Source organism: Botryllus schlosseri, chromosome 2 (genome assembly GCF_051294905.1).
Source record: "Botryllus schlosseri isolate E-star chromosome 2, Bs_hap1, whole genome shotgun sequence".
NCBI lineage: Eukaryota > Metazoa > Chordata > Ascidiacea > Stolidobranchia > Styelidae > Botryllus > Botryllus schlosseri.
In genome coordinates, this window is record NC_137237.1 from 117,367 (window position 1) to 136,670 (window position 19,304).

The 19,304-nt window shown below is 42.9% G+C and overlaps 1 protein-coding gene across 3 annotated transcripts in view; it reads left to right on the forward strand.

Annotated features, from left to right (window-relative positions):
* Positions 1-1,538: 1,538 nt before the first annotated feature.
* LOC145432659 (uncharacterized) overlaps positions 1,539-19,304 on the forward strand; it is an 88,383-nt gene continuing 70,617 nt past the window's right edge. The window contains exons 1-2 of one of the 3 annotated variants that reach the window (XM_080309508.1): positions 1,539-2,700; positions 5,181-5,864. In XM_080309508.1, coding sequence (XP_080165634.1) covers positions 5,262-5,864 — 603 coding nt within the window. In that variant the 5' untranslated portion in view covers positions 1,539-2,700; positions 5,181-5,261. Of the gene's footprint in view, positions 2,701-3,204; positions 5,865-19,304 lie in introns of those variants that run through there. The other 2 variants (XM_080309513.1, XM_080309504.1) reach the window with 2 other exon arrangements.

Sequence of the window (19,304 nt, forward strand, 5' to 3'; positions counted from 1 at the left end):
CATTATGAAATTCTTAATAAAACTGATACTGATACTGATACCAGAGTTGGATCAATTACATTATTTCAGTTCAATTACAATTACAATTACAATTACTTTCATGCATGTTTCAATTACAATACAATTACAATTACTCCATGCTAAAAATATCAAATTACAATTACAATTACAATTACTCCTTGCATGCTTCAATTACATTACAATTACAATTTCAATTGCTGCTGTTGAACATGTAATTGAATAATGATAAATTCAACCGTGCTCCTTGACAACCGTAGCGTCGTAATTAACAACAATTCAAGTATTCATGTTTCATTCATGATACGTAAATACCCGGTAATTAATAAAAGAAAAACGTTTTCGAACTATTCCAGTATGCAGTATGTCGTTGAAAAAAGTATTATAATCATGCACGGATTGGATTTGCGTATATAGTATATAATTAAAGAAATAATATTATTTTTATCGAGGGACGTAGGAATTAGGATAAGGGGTGAAAACAAAACCGTGCTTTGTCAGATAAGACGTTATATAATATCCAGTGGTCTAATTAGTTAGCCAGACGAAGTAACGATGCAGCATCGTGATCTGAAAGCTTATTGTAGATTGCCAACCCACGGATAGATGCGCAAGATGTGAGTCACGGATGAATGCACCGACAAACGTACTGCAGAGCCGCCTAAAAGCAGCAAACTTTGTAGTCCTAGAGCTGGTGATTCAGGCGTCCAAATTTGATGCATCTGGTCTTTATCGTAAGCTATTGATGCACTAATTCCGAAAATACAAATTAAAATCTCGTCAGGGCAATGTAACTGCTCCAAAATAGCCGTTTAAGGCCGACTGTTCTGAAAAGTGAGAGCGCCGCAGCAGCATGACCACAACAATGACCAATTACTCCCAGCGATTGTTCAGAACAATGCCGATTCCCAGACTTTCACGACTATTTTGGGATGGTACCATTGCCTGGAAATATACTTTTATTGCGGAATCAGTGCGACACTAGCTTTCGATTAGGACCATACATATCAAATTTCGACGCTTGGATCGTTAGCTATGGGACTATCAATTCTGCTGCTTTTAGCCGGCTCAGCAGTTCGCCTCTCGGCGTATTCAATCGTGAGTCACGCGTTGCGAATCCATCCGTTGGTGAGTAATCTAATAATTGTATACAATGGCAGCCGAGGCCAGAATAGCGATAAAAATAAAAAAACTTCGCCCGCAAGGGCGCAGTCAAGGGCTTCCACGAATGGATCCACCAAATTCCTTGTCGACATTTAAAGAGAATGCATTATAAGTCAATTATTTTATGTTGTGCTTGTCAGGTCTCAATAGCAATTTAATGTAATTGAAATTGTAATTGAGCAAAATTTCTGTCAAATTACAATTACAATTACAATTACATTGAAATATGTAATTAATTACATTCAATTACATTACAAATTACAATTGATCCAACTCTGACTGATACTGATAAATCCCATAATTAGCTGTTTTCAACTTAATATCGATTGTTGAAGCAACGAATCAGCATATTTGGAATAGTTTGGCTGACGATTATTATATTGTTATTTACATCTTGTCTGTTTGTTTGTTTGTTTGGGGTATTCATGGTGTTTGTCGACTACAACGGTCATTTACACCAGGCCGATTTTCTGCATTTTTGATTCCGTATATATCTGCCGACTTGTAGCACAGCCCACTTCTAGGCTTTTGTAAGACACAAGACAAAATGAGGTGGCATGTGACGGAAGACGATGTCGATATGTCAGGTCCGGTCATCTTGAGGGCTGAATAATATTCACCCATTCGTTTTGTTCCAGTGATTATATAATCTGCGTGTTATAACTGTTGAACCAACAACGTTGCCGAGTGTTCCATTCCATATCTTACACGCCGAACATTTCTGGTCCAAGTCGTCTATGCTACCTGTTTTATTTGAAAATATCATATAATTATGATATAGTTATGCAAGTTTCGAGAAAATACCATATTTTTAAATGGCGTTTGTTTGAATCAATTTAGAATATGTGTAACAGGGTATTTAAAAATCCACTTCCTGTTTTCAATACAACTCAGAACCTACGTATTTTGATGAATTTCACTAGAACAGAAAGTCATGAAAGAATTAGGTTTTCTCACTCTGAACATGTGGTTGATTCCAACAGACAAAAGACCGTTTCGGTCCTGATACACGAGACTTGAATCAATAATTCATGTGACATTTTTGCGTAGTAGGTAACCCACGTCTCTTGGTTTGGTAATTCAAACATATAATGATTCATAACGAGTCAAGTGAGACACTCGTGTTCGGTCGAAGTCTATTGATTCGCAATTGCGGAGTCGCTACTTCTCTGAACTGATCGCGTTTGCACCCTTGGGCGGTTTTTCTGATTTCACTCCAAAGTATTAACCCGCAGAGGTACGAATGTAATCTTTAGACTGCTGTAAAAGCGTCATCAGCGAGTGAGAGGTTAATATAAATCATGATGGTCCGGTTCAGTTGGTTTTAGCGCACAATGTTGCGTCATATCGACGACGCATTCGATCGAATCTGATCAAATGCTTGAGATCGCGACGGTCGTTGCCAGGAAAGTGGAATCTAGTCAGACTTGTGCAAACTACCGGTCTAGTAAATTGACGGTCAACTGACTATTGCTTTTGAGAAGCTATAGTTCTAACTCTAGGAGCGGGTTCTGAAAAGTGAGTAGTCCTAGTTCTAGTTTTGTATTTTAAAAATAGTTGCCGATCAACTAGAAAACGATCTTCCTCGTCTGGCGTGAATTGCGATTCTGGTGCTCTGTTGTGTGACGTTCTTGATGCGATTTCTAGCTCAGAGTCATCACCAGTAATGGTGGCGTAGCCAGGGGCGGACTTTGGGGTCGAAATCCCCTTTATTTCAAACTTGCACTGATGTTAATGAGAAAAACTGATCCGATTCCGATTAAATAAAAATGAATGAGTTGATTCGAAATTGAATCTAGACAGTTGTTTTTTTCGATAGTTAGTTGCGTATTTTATGTTCTAGTTTCGTATTTTGAAAAGTGAGTAGGCCTAGTTCTAGTTCTGGTTTTATTTTTAGTTCTAGTTCTAGTTCTAGATCTAGTTCTAGTTCTAGTTCTAGTTCTAGCTCTAGTTCTAGTTCTAGTTTTGAAAAGGAGCAATTTTAGTTTCGGATTTTGAAAAGTGAGTATTTCTAGTTGCTAGTTCTAAAAAGTGAGTATTTTCTAGTTCCATTTCTAGTTGCGTATTTTGATAAGTAAGTAGTAGGCCTACTCGTTCTAGTTCAGGGGCTCTCAGCCATTTGTTGGCTGTGGCCTATTTTCCGGTTTGAAAATGTTCTGTGGCCCACCTCTTAGTGCATTTTAATGTGTGGTCATAGTGCATTTCAATGTGTGGTAGGCTAATCGTCGCCGATATAGCTATTTCTCTTGAAATATACGCATTTTTCTTTGATGAATGGGATACTACAGAGAAGTGGAGAATTTTTTTTAATATGCTAGTAATACAATGTAGGCACCTACCTAGTATATGTCTTGTAACTGTTGAAGTTGCGATGTAATAACATTAAATCCATTGATACAACCAATTCATGTGACTCTTACATTGTGTGCAATGATTTCAAGGCCGGACATTTTTAGACCGACTCCGACGATTGATGTGCTGTGACAACCCCTCAATCCATTATAACCTTGCCGGAATACTTGGACATTTCAGCATTAACGTTCAGTTATTATATAATAGAAATTATTTTCGTTGCTGTTGGCCGTCGGAGGTTGTCATAGCTGGAGGGGGGACGAAAGCCGCCGTATATCCTCCCATTTCGACTAGTACAGGGGTTCTCAGCCCTTTCCTGGCCGTAGCCCATTTTCCGGTTTGAAAATGTGCTGTGGCCCACCTCCCATCTTGGAGTCATAATCCTGTTCAATGCGTGGTAATTGATTGCGCCGATCTGCATATTTCTCTAAAATATGCGCATTTGTATCCGAATTTACCGATGATAACTAAACGTAGACCTTTAAGACTATTAAATCGCGCGAAGCGCGAAGAAAATTTTCAAGTCAAATAAATATCCTCCAATAAACGACCAACGAAATAATCTTGGGCCCCTTCGAGGTCCCGCGATCGGGGATTTCGGTGCAGCAGTTACGGCATTGGTAGATCATAGACTGAAACTTCTGTGTATATTATGATCGTCCGCTGCTCCATTCGCATCGCGATACACAAACATCAAATCCACGCATCCATCGTGTGATTGGGATTTTAGTTCCACTATGGTGGGGAGTAGTATATTCAGTCTGGGTCAGCTTCAAACAATTCATTGGTGAATGGGATACTGCAGAGAAGTGGCGAAAGATTTTTTTAATATGCGTGCAATAACACATCTTGTGCCAAACCAATTGAAGTTGCGATGTCAGAATATTCAATCCAATGATACAATCAATTCAAGTGACTCTTAGATTATGTGCAATGATATCAGGGTGGTCATTAAACCGACTCCATATATTAATGCACTCCGCTAACTCCTCAACCGTTACGATTTGTTGCGGTGGTGCAGTAGGCCTATACCTCCACCAGAAGTTGCTATTAATTTGAAATTATGGCTATTTTATCTTACAATAGCACGACTTGCCTAAGAAGCCTACAGTAAATCTATACATCAATTACATTTCATTCTGAGTTTATTGCACACCCCTTTCAACGGCATACGACATGTGCTCCAGCCCCTGCCGGAATGCTTGGTTACTTCAGCATTACCTTCCAGTAAATATATACTCGTAATTATTTTAGTTGCTGTTAGCCCCGTTTTGGACTTGTACATGCTGACTCCATACGTGCCAACACGTCTCATCAGAGTCGAATGAAAAGCTTTACGTAGCCTACGTATAATTAGATCGTATGAATATATTTTTAGCGATTAACATAACAAATATAACTAAACTTACATAAATTATAAAATTTTCAAAATAGCTTTGTGGCCCACCTCAAATGCTCCTATGGCCCACTAGTGAGCCATGGCCCACCCTTTAAGAACCCCTGTTCTAGTTCTAGTTCTAGTTGCGGATTTGAAAAAGTAAGTAAAGCTGTAGTTGGAAATGGGTAGGTTATATAGCACAAACCTTTAGGAATACATTTTGAATATGATTGCAGCTTATAAGCGGCAGCCTAATTAAGTTTTATAGATTTTTCAGCGATAGCTTTCCAACAATTTGTGACTCCGTAGCTGAAAAATGTTACTCTGACCGTGACCGCTTTCTGAAACAATGGGAGATAACGACTCGAGACAAGTGGATGACAAAGATGGTGACGTCACGGAAGGCCTGAACGGCAGAACGACTTCATGCGTGAGCGTGGCTTCGAGCCAGGCCAGCAAGTCGAGTCGATTGCCCGATTACGATTTTGGGGAGGACGATACGCCGAAAAATCGGCAAAACGAAAAAAACAAACAGAAGGACAACAAAACAAAAGCGGACAACGAGAATTCGGAAGAAAATGAAAAGAATAAAAATAAAAACAAAACGGTTAAAAAGAAAAAGAATAAAGAGGATGACGAAACCGCAGTGGCGTCACACGAGACGAGCGAGCAAGCCCGAAAAAAAGACAAAAAACCCAAGACCTCGGGACTGAATTTCTTCCCGGATAAAAAGGCTGTAAAGAAACAGAATGAAGTTAAGAAAGACAAACAAAGTGGTGACGACGAAGAACGACCTAAAAAGAAAAGCAAAAAAGCCAAGGTTGTCGTGGTTGACGACGAAGTAATTTCTAGTCAAAACAGACTCGGTTCGAGGAAGGAGCCCCTGATTTACAATTGCTGCCTTTGCTGTAGTTTGGGAGCTGGGACTCTGATCGGGGGAATCGTGTTCACGGTGAGTAGTCTACATTGAATTTTTGCCGCCGTCCATCATCTGGCTTTGGCATTGAATTCGTATATCGAAGTTTTTGTCGGATTCCGACGTGTATAGCAGGGGTAGCCAACCTGTGATCGTATAACGGAAATTATGCATCCGTCTATACATAATTAAGTAGCGTGTGTTGTTAACATTAAAGACGGAAACAGGATCTGGATTAGATAAGGATACCGTCTTATCCAGGGGGTCAACATTTATGTTATTCGCAGCCACATTTCGATTAGCCTAGCCTATTAACGTCGCCTACGGTAGCATTCCAGTGCATAATAGGCGTAATGAATTCACTGGGCGCCAAATACCCATGTTAAACTGCCCATGTCCATTTCCGTCGAACATCCGAATAATATAGGCTACTTATTCCTATCGGCTTACTATGTATAGTTGTATACGCACCAAAAACGCGAGTTGTCATGCATGTTATGAATAGTTGATGGGATTGGTTTTGTAGTCGTGCGTAGCGCGGAAAATCTTTTCAAATTAATTAATGAATTTCCTCACTAATATTAGTAAGTTTCTAATATTACTATCAAGTATTTATCCTTTCTCAGCCCGTGTGATCATAGTCACCGGTAGATTTTCTGGGGGGGGGGGGGTGTATTCAAAATTTCAGGACAAGTGATGTTGAGGTGAGACAATTGTTATTAGTCCATTTGTTACATGCTGTTATTTCTTGACCTACCATCAGGATTTTCGGTACAATAGTGAAAGGATATAGGAACGCCAAAATGTTCCAGAAACAAATTTATTTCGTAATTAACAGCATAACATTTCAAATTGGTATTTCTTCGTGGGGCGCATCGTTTCCTTCTAGTGTTCGATTCTGCACTGTGGGATTCAGATATCAAATGGAACTACCTGGGCCTATATCCAGGGCCGTAACAGCACTTCGTCAGCCCCCCCAAACTTTGGCCTTGGGCCCCCCATAGGGTTATAGACCGAACTTCTGGGGGGCGAACCCATCCGCCAATACACTGTTTACCGCTATTCATCATATTCACTGGGAGTTTGTTTAGTCAATCAGCTTTTGTCGCCTAAGCGCGCGAAGCGCGGGGAATTTCTAGAATTCATGATTTTATCGGTCACTATGATCGGGATTTGCATATTTGTTATCAATTTTTATCTTCTCTCTTCTCACATAATCAGATTTGCCGGTAGAGCTGAGTGAGGTGTGCTTGAAAAGGTAGGGCCACTCAATAATAACTAAACATCTTCGGGCGTATACCCGTTGGCAGGACCGAAACAGCACTTCGTCAGACCCCCATCACGTTGTTCGCGTTTGTCACGAAATTATCTGTACTGTATTGTGAGCCAGCGCGAAACGCGAAAATTTTCGATAATTTATGATAAAATCGGTCAATCAGATCGGCGATTGCATATATATTATGCTATCAATTTATTGTCCTCTCTACTTACGTAATTAGATTTACCGGTAGAGCTGAGTGAAGTGTCTTGAAAACGGGAGGGCCCGTAATGATTAAACATCTTCGGGCGGGCGGACCCGTTGATATGACTTCGTTACATGATGTTATTTCGTGACTTCCAGTCTGCTATATCACAAAATATAGAATCGCCCAAACGTAGGCTTCTAAACTAAGAGGCGCACACGATTTCAAATTGGTATTTCTTCACTGGCATAAAATTTTTCCCAGCGGCATGTTATTTGTCTTGCGAGGTTCAGATTGCAAAGACAGGAACATTCGGCGCCAGTCATTTAGGCGCCTATGGACAATTAAACCTACGTATTTTGTATAGCCTATATGACGAAGTCTTCGGTCTGCATAAGGGCATAGACCAATGCTCTTCAACCGGGGTTGTCGTACACCCTAGGGTGTACCAGAATTCGCAAAGGGTGTACCAACCGGATGGGGTGTACAGGGGTGTACCAGATCCGAATTACAATGAGCCGATGGCTAGCTATCACAAAGACAGGTTTATGGGTCAGTACAGGTTGACGCACAGGTTAATGGTACGATGTCATCTCGAGTGTAATACTGTACACCCGGGGCCTACGATAGGCCCCGGTACACCGCTTGATTGTGATGTCATAAGCAAATATTTCTCCTATTCATTTAGCCGTCGGCAATAGACCAATGGTTCCGTTTGGTGTTTGAAAGTATGCAGTTAACGAACATGTGTTCAGCTAGTTATTTGTCTTTTAGTGATTTTTGAGGAAACCGCTGCGCACTGGCGTAGCAGCATGTGCTGCCGCCCCTGGCTCTCGTTGAAAATGCCGCCCCCCTAATATGCCGCATCTCAGCCTCACCGTCTCAACGTTAATTAGGCCAAAAATAATAAAGACAAGAAATAGCGAACGAAAGTATTGTGCAAATAGAAAATCAATAGCCGCCTCAAAGCAAAATCAGCGATATCGTCAAATTCAAGTTTTTGAACGTGGTCTCTTTCTATAGACAGAATTTGTAGAGCTGATAGCCGATCATCATTCATGGTAGAACGTAAATAAGACTTAATCAGTTTGAGCTTTGAGAAGCTCCTCACCCAGCTCGCAATTGAAACACCAATGGCCTGATAAAGTTTCAGACACGAGCATAAATATGGTGTCGAACCAAGTAGGCTAGCTTTGCGTTATCTAACCACTGTAACACATCAAACGCTGTCGCGCTACGATCAAACGTGGTTCACTGCTCCGCAGAAGCCTCTTGACCCTTTTAAAATCTCAAGTTGAACAACTTCATATGATCAAATCTTAATTTGTGTTCGTCGTAGAGGCCTCATATTGGTTTTACGAAAAGCTAGCAATCTTCTGATTTATATGATCCCTAATTCGAAGGTATATGGCATGACAATTTTCGCAGCTAACTCCAAAAAGTCCACATCGTCGTCATAAGTGCTTCTAAAAGCGCTGGTGAATAAATTGTGACTTTCGCTTTGCAGCAGCGTGCGGGAATTCAAAAATCCAAACATATCATTTAAGTGGTGTATGTCGGTAAAACTAGTTTCAGCTTCAAGTTTAAATCTGTCCAAAGCTTGAAACAAGAATCGTCTAACTTCTTCAACAACACTTAGGCCAGCTTCTTCTGATTGTTCGCCAGGCACTCTCCTTTTTCTGCGAACTGTCCGAAAAATCGGCCTTGACGGCTATTTCGGAGTGGTTCCACGGCCATGTTAACATATTAATTCATGTTTTCGGAATCAGCGTGACACTAGCTTTCGATTGAGACCTGTTTGATTAAATTTTAGCTCACGGGGTATAGGACTACGAATTACGCTTCTTTTAGCCGGCTGTGTACACTGTGCACTGTGCCGAGCGAGATAGTGTAATGTTGATGCGTCCGGCTTCTTGATCGGTAGGACGTGGGATCGATCCCAAGCCGGGTCAGACCAAAGACTCGAAAACTAGTATCCCCGGTTATCTCGGCAATCACGGAGGAGAAAAAATACGGGGGTGCAGACTAGATGACCTGACCTAACTATGAAGACCGTATCGCATTTCCGTCGCCAAAGCATCTCGATGGTGCAGGCGAAAAAGAATACCATCTCTCTCTCTCACTGTGCAGCCTCATTTTGCCGCCCCCTTAGAGACTGCCGCCCCTGGCGCAGAGCCAGAACCGCCCAGTGGCCGCTACGCCACTGCCGCCGCGATAGCTCAGACTTCTTGAATCGGTACTTCCTAGTTCCTACCCGACGTTAATAAATACCGCAATACACATAAATAAAGTGACGTAGCCAGCCAGGGTCGAAACAGCTTCCATGTTGAAATCGAAACCCCTTTGTTTTAAAATGCCGATTTTATGTCCAATATTTCGCCATACATTTGCAATTTAGTATTTTGTTATTAGTGATGCAAAGTAGCGACAATAGACTGTGTATAGCGGCATACGACCTGAGGTTACTGACATCTCTTGCAGCCTATGTGCTATACTATTGACTGTGTGTGGTGTGGGGCAGGCCTGATACGCAGTAGGCTGGTGCGCCAGCTATCATCGCTGATCTGAATTACCGCTTCTGCTTTACCTACTCTCTCCCCAATACTGTTACATTTAGGTTGATTATCGTTCGTAATGTCATGCTGTTTTGGGGCTGACACGAAATAAACTCCAATTTGCGTGGCGGGCGGCCTAACTGGCTGCGAGTAGACTCTGTAACCAAATACTATTTTATTCAAATCCAAATTTTTTGACGGCAATAACTACGCTTCTACTGGTTGGAATTGAACCAAATTTGAAGAACATCATTTTTATAGACAACCTAATACTTTCATGAAGTGAACAGAAGAATTTCACATTTTACGTTATTTATTTTTATAATATAAATAGAAACTTTCTTCTTCCGTAGCCATGCGGCTACTGGTTGGAATTGAACAAAATTTGGTGTGTAGGCTTAAGTTGGGTAACCTATTAATTTTATCAAGTAGCCAGTACGATTTGAGGAAAAAAGTCATTTTTGAAGACCCCTAATGAACAGGGGTGTACGAGTTTTGAGCAGGGCATGGTATGGTATGGAATGGAATGGGAATTTTCCATACTCCATACCCGCCAAATCGTTCCATACCATACTTGGCAATTTTCCATACCATAGCAACATTCTTCCATACCCTATTTGATACTTTTTCCATACTTTCGCGACTTACCCGACCTCTCAAGTGATATTCTATTTTTGTTATGTGGAAATGTTGCGGCGTTTTTATTCTAATTATTTTGGATGACATCATCCATTTAAACAGCCCTGATGCACCAATGATATGCACAGTTTCTTTATATCATATGTCGTCAGCAATGTATGTTGCCTAATCCTCGATGACGGAACGTATATATAGGCCTACACGCGGGATTATTTGCAAATCACAACAGAATCGCATGGCATGTAAATCCGGTGTGGTAACGGACTGCTAGCAGTAACATCATCTACAAAATTACATAAACCAAAGGTATAGTGACATTAGAAGATTGGTTCCCAACCCTCTTTTCTTTACTCCCCACAACTTGAAATCCATATTCCCGCCCTTCAAAATTGCTCCCTCCAGTAAAATTTGGTCAGACTTTGGTCTGTAAAGACTTGCTATATGTGAAAGTCAAGATCCCAGAATTGAACAGCACGCAATGAAATGAATGAGCAGTGAACTGGTGACCGTACAACACGCATTGTTGCGCCCCCGTCAAATATAGATGCGTAAGCCGGCCGAAAAATAGGAACGGCTTGAAATATTTCCAAATGTAGCGAGGTAGCATCAATTTACACGTGTAAATGCCAAACAATGCATGGACCAGATAAATTTCCTGCTGTTAGATACGACCCGCCATAAGCTACACTTTCGCACGCTACATAACTCAAAAGAAATATCTCATTTCGTCTGTCACAAGTCCAGCTATGCTATCAATTAGAGCAGTGGTTCCCAACCTGTGGTACGCGTACCACTAGTGGTACGCGAAGGTCTTCCAGGTGGTACGCGAGTAGATTCTGTTTCCTTTTCGACCGAAGGGAGTTACTAGTTCAGGTGAGGTTGATTTTGAGTTTTTAGAAGACGTCGTCGCACGCGATTACCCATCAGCTGCTAATTTTTCCTTATACGTGGGAATGCGAGCAAGGATTTTCATCCCTGATAACTATCAAGTCGAAGAAGCGAAACCGACTTGTTGCGCCCATGCATGACTTTCGATGCGCTGTAAGCAAACGCATCGACAAGCTAGTGGAAAATAAACAAATGCAGCCATCGCGTTAAATAGATTGGCTTTTGAATGTGTGTTGTTATTTCATCATGTTGTTCTTCTTGTGACTGGTGGTGAAGAAACAATTCCATATATCCCATCAACCCTGGGTGATATTGCCTAGTTCACGGGTGTCAAACTCAAATTGCATCGCGGGCCGGAACGAAGTCATGAAATCGCTCGCGGGCCGGACCAGTCAACGGAATCCAAAATGTTGCCTCGTGCCATTACTTCTCGCTGGAATACTTTATTATCGAGCATATATAGATAATACACGGATCGTAGGGGTTTCATTCTAGCGAGTCGCAACACCAATATTTGCGAGCAATGAAATTGGCGAAAATACGATATTTGTCCGGTTGAATACAATTGCATTACCGGCGATACAAGTAGACATATTTCAGTGTTCCCTTTGCTTTAGTCCAGGGGTGGCCAACCTGCGGCCGTAAGAGGGAATTTGTGCGGCAGTTGACACGTAATTCAATTAGTATGTGTTGGCGGCCGTCGACATACAATTCGAATCTACGAATTGACTCCCGACTTCTTGAAAGATTTTAATTAATCTTGAAATTTTCTTCACGCTCCGCGCGATTCAATGCGACTACATTTTTCGATTTTAATATAGTAGCATCCTTTGCAATCAGAGCCCCACAATACAGATGCGAACATCAATGGAAAGTGATGCGCCTCACATGGAAATATCAGCTCGGAATCGTGTGCTCCTCACTATACTAACAATCCTGATGGGAGGTCAATAAATACCAGCTTGCTACAAAGTGACTAATACCAATTGGCCCACCCGAAGATGCATCATAATTTATACCTTGCGTTAAATTTTCGAAAACACCCCTACATCAACTCCATACCAGTGAATCTGATCACATGGGATGAGAAAGAATAAATGTTTGATGGTGATATGTAAAACTACTAATATCAATGACGAAATTCATTGGTGAATCTGACCTTTTTTTTCGCGCTTCGCGCGACTATGAGCACTTCCTTCCTTAACATTACCAGTGACCACTCGCGATTTTGGTGCGCATAGTAAGCCTACCATTAAATAGATTGGTCCGGAGTTTACCAGAAATGGACATAGACACTTTAAGTTTGGTATTTGGCGTCCAGCTCGTTCATTACGACTATGCTCTGGAATGCGGCCGTAGGCTACACGAGTAGTCGAAATGTCAATGGCAAAAAGGTTGGCCACCCCTGCTTTAGTCATAATCTGGCGTTATTCCTGCGTATGCGTTGTGATGAATACAACTGTCAACGCGGACTTTGTAATTTGGTTTAATACTGTGGATGTGATGGATAATATAATCTTTTTTCAATGTACTCAGAATTGCTATGCGGGTCGGATAAAATCGTCTGGCGGGCCGGATCCGGCCCACGGGCCGTATGTTTGACATCCCTGGCCTAGTTTAATAGAATTTGATAATACACCTCGCATAGGTCAAATACGTGAGTATGACGTCATAAATGGTGGAAACGCGCGTAACTTATATAGGTGGTACGCGAGCACTGCATAAAACCTCAAAATGGTACGTGGGTGGAAAAAGGTTGGGAATCACTGAATTAGAGAGTCCGCGATCTACCTGAATATACATATGAACTATTATTATAACGAATCAGGTGATTTCTATCACACCATTTCGCATGCGACTGAAATAACAACATATATGCGGGAGATCGCATGCCGCTGTCAAGTCGATTCTCGCTAATTGGAGGCATTGATAATACGAATCGCTGAATTGCAAATGAGATAATAGGCCTAAATATTAGAGATACGATCGGCCTTTCATACAGACGTTTAATAAACAAGGTTAATACCGTAAAGACCCTAAATCGAAACCACTGCATTAGAATATATCTTAGAACAGAGGTCTCAAACACGCGGCCCGCGGGCCACATGCAACCCGCCAGATCATTTTGTGCGGCCCGCGACGACATTTTAGATTTTTAATAATTTGACAATATATAAGTGTCACATATATCTTTTCAGGTTATAAAGTCGAAATTCCCTCATAAATTGCTCCGAAAGCTTGAAATTATTCATCAGACTTCACTATCACATCTATTGCAAACGTTATACCATGCTAGGGAAGATTCACTATTTCGCCACATTTCTAATTCATTATGACAAAACCTGACCCTTAGACGATTCGTGACTGAAATTGGTGAGTTGGAACTGGACGCGACATTTCTTAGAATTACTCAGACTCGGGCTAACTCGATGGCAAAATGAAAATGACTCGAGTTGACTCGGAGTGACTCGGAATGCAGTGAATTTGTTAGAACCGTGGACGCAACAAACTAATCGCGTATCAGTGGAGTAGTAATAGATCAGAAGGTCGCAGCATGGTATTTCGCTAACTAAGCAAGTAGTTATGGCAATCATGGGTAATCTGTTAATAACATGGTTTAATGACCAAAGATGTAATTAAGGCCACTTCAAGGTACCGAATACCGTATAGTGGTACGCTCCAACGATGTAACAACAATGGGCCGTTCGGCGTTTCGACACTTCAATCTCTAAGACACATTCATTAATATATTTATATTTTTTCTGCTCCTGTATTTGAGGATATTTGGCCATGAGATTAATAGCCTACATATCAGAAGTACACCCGAATCCCGGATTGGAATTACAATTATTCTCAACCTGAAAATGTTTTGATATCAGATCAGTCTCTATTATCAATCTGTTAAATTCAAAATATTCATAGTAGCTGCAAAATTATAACCCGATAGCTTTTATGATGGCATCATACATTTGTCCGCCCATATGGTGTCTATATCTTATAATTAATATATATCATAAGTACAACAACAATTCTATTCAAATAGTTATAAATGTGATGATTCTTTTCGTGCCAGGCCTAAATTGATACAAGAGTAAATCACATTTTGACGATGTGTGTTTACTGTCAGTCTTCTGGATCGGCTCACTTTCAACAGGACAATTCATTCCCGCCAAATAAGGCCTACTCGGAAAGACATAGAACACCCCTATAAGTGCTGCGGCCCGCGGCGTCGTCAAAACGGGAAAACTGGCCCGCGAGCACATTTGAGTTTGAGACCTCTGTCTTAGAATATAAATTTACATCCCTACAATCATTTTGAAACAGCGGAATAAATATCTATTTTTCCCATCAATCTGTGGGCCACACATTAGATTCGTTAGGCAAGATCAGGATGTATGTTCTGTCATCATAGATAACCAAATTTCAGGAAGTTTAATGGGTGTTGGAGGCCGGCATATCGCAATGACTCTCCAAGACACGCTATATTTATGTTTGAATTACAATGACGGTTAAGTCAAATAGATATTGCGTGATGATCATCCTACCAAAGCGCTATTTTCAAGTTCAACAAATTGATAAAAACATTTATGTAACTTTTACATTCTCAGAATCTAGGATTTTAAAACTCTCTTGGTAGTTTACGGACTGGAGGTGCAAGTTGAAATGCAAGTTGTTACGCGACAGCGGTCGAATCTCATTCGTTTATATGATATTTAGATTTGATTTGATTTGAATATTACTTATTAATATTATCTTCCTTCATATGCGCGTAGCGCTACTTTGTTGTCTTAAAATAGATGTCGACCGGGGGGAGTGAGTGATAAATCGCAATTTGAGATATGAACATAGACAGTCGGCGATTTTCTGAGGTTTGCAATCAATTTGACAAATCGAAGGTAGGATCACTGCAATGATTCTGGCAAAACTGGCTAAGTATGGAAAAGTATGGAAGTATGGAAATAACATTCCATACCATACTCGGGAAATTTCCATACCATACCATACTTGCACTCTTCCATATTCCATACCGAAATTTCGTTCCATACCATACCATACTTCCATATCATACCATACCATACCATGCCCTGGTTTTGAGCAAACGTTAAAAGGGTGTACCACGTCGAAAAAGGTTGAAGAGCACTGGCATAGACCTTTTCGGCCAAGCTTTTCTCGCTGCCGATCGTTCTGGCACACTTCTTGGAGTCGCATGTTATATGGCCTAAAACTTGATTGTGTGTCTTGGTGGGTCGTAGCGCGGTAATGGCCCAATACCCAATAATATAGAAAAATGGCAACTTGAATTTTGAATTTTGAAAAAATTGCATAAATTTTCAAAACATACTCTATGATTTATGCTAATTCACGAAATAATTTTGGGCCCCCTTCGAGCTCGCCCCCCCCCCCCCAATTGGGGGGTTTGAGGTGCGGCAGTTACGGTGCTGCCTATATCAAAAAATCAAGTAGCTTTGAATCGCGCATAGCACGAAGAAATTTTTTAAAATGAATTCAGATCTCTCAAAAATTCGGCCGCCAACATATGCTAAACGAATCAAGTGTCGACGTCGACGGCCGCACAATTTCCCTTGTACGGCTACAGGTTGACCAGTCCTGGTATTATTGAATCCGGATCCTGAAAAACTATGATCCGTCCGTACATCTCTATTCTCTTCTTGCACTTAATTTGACCTTGACCTAAACTTGTTGCTGTCTATGTGCACATTTTGTGGATTTCTATCAGTTACCTAGACGGAAAGATCATTATAAGTTGAATGACAATGCGCGAAAATTCGTAGGGCCCTAATGCAGCCTGTGGACCCAGTTCTACCCTTACAAGTCAAGGAAAAGCTGAAAATTAGTGTGCTCGCTTCTACCGAAGCGCCTTATAGAAAGTATTACCATCGCTTCGTTTCTCTGCGACGCGATTGTACTTCGAAACACAAGTTCAGCGCCCATTGCCGCGACGTCAGCTGAGCACTCACACTCGCCGCCCAGCCACTCATTTGTTCTTGAGCTACGCTCTCGTTTCGCCAGACAGCATTGTTGCGTCACTATGCCAATCCCCATAACAATGAGAAATTCGAGACTGATTGTGGGGGTTCCAGGGCCATGAGCAAAATGAAATTTATATTTTCGTAATCAGTACAGCGGCAGCTTTTGATTGATGCCCGTTTTATCAAATTTATATATATAAAATATATATTTATCGGCTTTCAATTAAATAAAAGGGCAAAAGAAAACAGGAAACAAAGGAACATCAAGATAATCAGTTTTGGGCCCTTATTAAGCGCCTCCAGCGTGGGCGGTCGTGGGCGTCTTCGAGCGATAGCCCGCGTTGCGCTAGCTCGGTCTCTATTGTTGAGCGCCATATGGTTCTATTCCAGCCACCTCTGCGCCATGGCTCCGTCGGAATGTGGTTGATGATGGCGGCGGCTGGTTGATCGTCTTGATGCCGCACTAGATGACCGATTAAGCGCAAGCGTCGTTCAGCAGCCAGCAAACGGCATGGGACCGTTTTCGTGAGTTTGCGCAGAGCATTGGTGGATATGTGCTCCGGGTGGTGGATGCCGAGTGCGTAGCGGAGGAGTGCATCGTAGTTGCCGTTGAGTGTCTTAGCCAGCTTTTCTGTCAGCGTGAGTGCTTCTATTCCGTAAAGAAGAACCTGCTCGACAGTGGCACGGAAAATGCGGGTCTTGAGTTGGGGTGAGGCACTTGAGTGGAAGAGCCAATGTAGCCGCCTTGCCGCGCCCCAGGCCTTTGCTCGCCTCGCCTTCAGTGCTTTTCCAGAGTCTGCGACGTCAATACCGAGGTATATAAAACTCTTGACATTCATGAGCCTGACTTCTCCCAGTTGAATTGGTGTCGCGTTCTCCGGCAGAGTTAGCATGGCCAGAACCTCAGTCTTCTTGGCATTGATCTGGAGGTCAATAAGAGCGGCGGCGGCCTCTAGTTGGTTGATGAGGCGCTGTGCCGTCACGGTATTCGGGGCAAGCAAGGCGAGGTCGTCTGCGTAGGCAAGAATACCTACGTGGATAGCCTCGCGAGTCGTACGCGTTCCTTGCCGTGGCCGCCATTCAAAGAAGTCCGAGTTGTCCGGGAAGGCCGTTCGTAGCATGAAGTCAAGGATTATCACGAACAAGAATGGTGCCAAAGTGTCACCTTGAAGCACGCCAGCCGAAGTGGTAAAATCTCCGCTTGGACCGTCGTCTGTTCGGACTCGCGCTCGCGCTCGCCATAATGGCGTACCTCATCACCTCAGGAATTCCATAGAATCCGAGGATCTTCGCCATGGCTGGGCGCGAGACCGAGTCGAAGGCTTTCGCAAAGTCAACAAAGACAGCCACAACATTCTTTTTGTGTGAGCGGCAGGTGTCAATGATTGTGCGCAGTGCCAGGATATGCTCTGTTGTACCGCGGGATGGTCGAAATCCATTCTGTGTGGAAGACCTCCTAATATAGTCGATGTAGAGGGATTCACAATAGTTTTTAGACAGCTTTATTTCTGCGTCCTCACGGCAGCAAGTTCAGACAAGAAGAGGGCATGCATTGTCATGGTTCCACCAAGTGTCCATTTTTACGTAGTCGGTGCTAGACACTTGGCGGCCCTAGAAATAACAGTACCATCACAATAGTAACTAACAATCATCACATACACCCATAATGGGTGGGCTGTCACATTCTGGACATTCAGGAGCTTGGTAGATAGAAGGAGCAGTACTCGGTCGAACAGCTTGACCGCGGTCTGCAGGAGGGAGATGCCTCTGTAATTCGCTGGGTCACTCGCAGCGCCTTTCTTGTATATAGGCACGATTTCGCTCTCGAGCCACTCGGGCGGCACCGGGCCGCCTTCAAGGACACCGTTCATGACGTCGAGGAGAAAAGATGCAACGCCCGGGGTGTACGCAGCCGTTGGGATGCCGTCCGTACCGGTGGCCTTGAATTGTGGTACATCACGCATGGCTATCCTGAGCTCAGCTAGCGTGATTAGGTTTGTATTGATCGAGAGAGGAATTGCTGCTAATGAAGGCGGTGCAACGAGCACATCGATGTCCGGTGCAGGTGTAGATAAGAGGGTCTCGAAGTGTGATGCGAGGTCTTGCGTACAGGCCTTCACGCGGGTCCCCTTGGAGCCAACTAGTTCACCGATGGCTTTCCAGGCTGCTCTTGACCGGCCTGCTTCCAACTCGTTTTCCACGGAAAGAGCAATAGCTTCGACTCGTTCCTTGCGAGCAGCGTTGTAAACGTTAGTCAAGTGTAGAGCGGCCTCGTTAGCATCGCTATGTGCGTCAAGTGTTCCAGAGGTGTACGCGGCACGTCTGAGAGTCTTGCTTGAGGTTCTGGCGTGCAGTGAGCACCGCTGGGTCGGTATCCCAGGCTAATTTTGGCCGTGACTTGCTTTGTGCCTCACCGAGCGTTTCGCGGGCTGCGTTCTTGACTGCTGCCACAAGTGGCGCAAAGGCGGTCGGTATAGTATTTTGGATTTCGAGGGCGTCGACTGTGTGCATGGTAAAGTCTTTCATCTTATTTGTGTCCTTGAGATCAAGCCAATTTGGTAGGGGCTCGTTCGGTGTACGCTTCGGGACGAACGGGAGGCTTTCACGAAGCGTGGCCAACACCATGCGATGGTCACTCCTCGTCGTTAGCATGCGCACCGTTCGGCAGTTCGTGAAGTGGCGCCGTGCGGGAGCGTTGCAGCAGATATAATCCAGCTGTGTCTTGCGTTGGCGCATACCGTCAAATGTTGTCCTGCGTTTCGGCTTCATAGAGAAGTTGGCGTTGAGACGAATGAGGTCGCAGCGGTCGAGTAGATTGGTGAAATGTTCAGAGTTGCCATTTTCGTTGCCAACTGGGAAGCGAACTCGCTGTGAGCGCTCGGCCAACGTGGCATTCATGTCCCCAAGCAGCATGGTTATGTCGCGCTGCGGGTAGGTAGA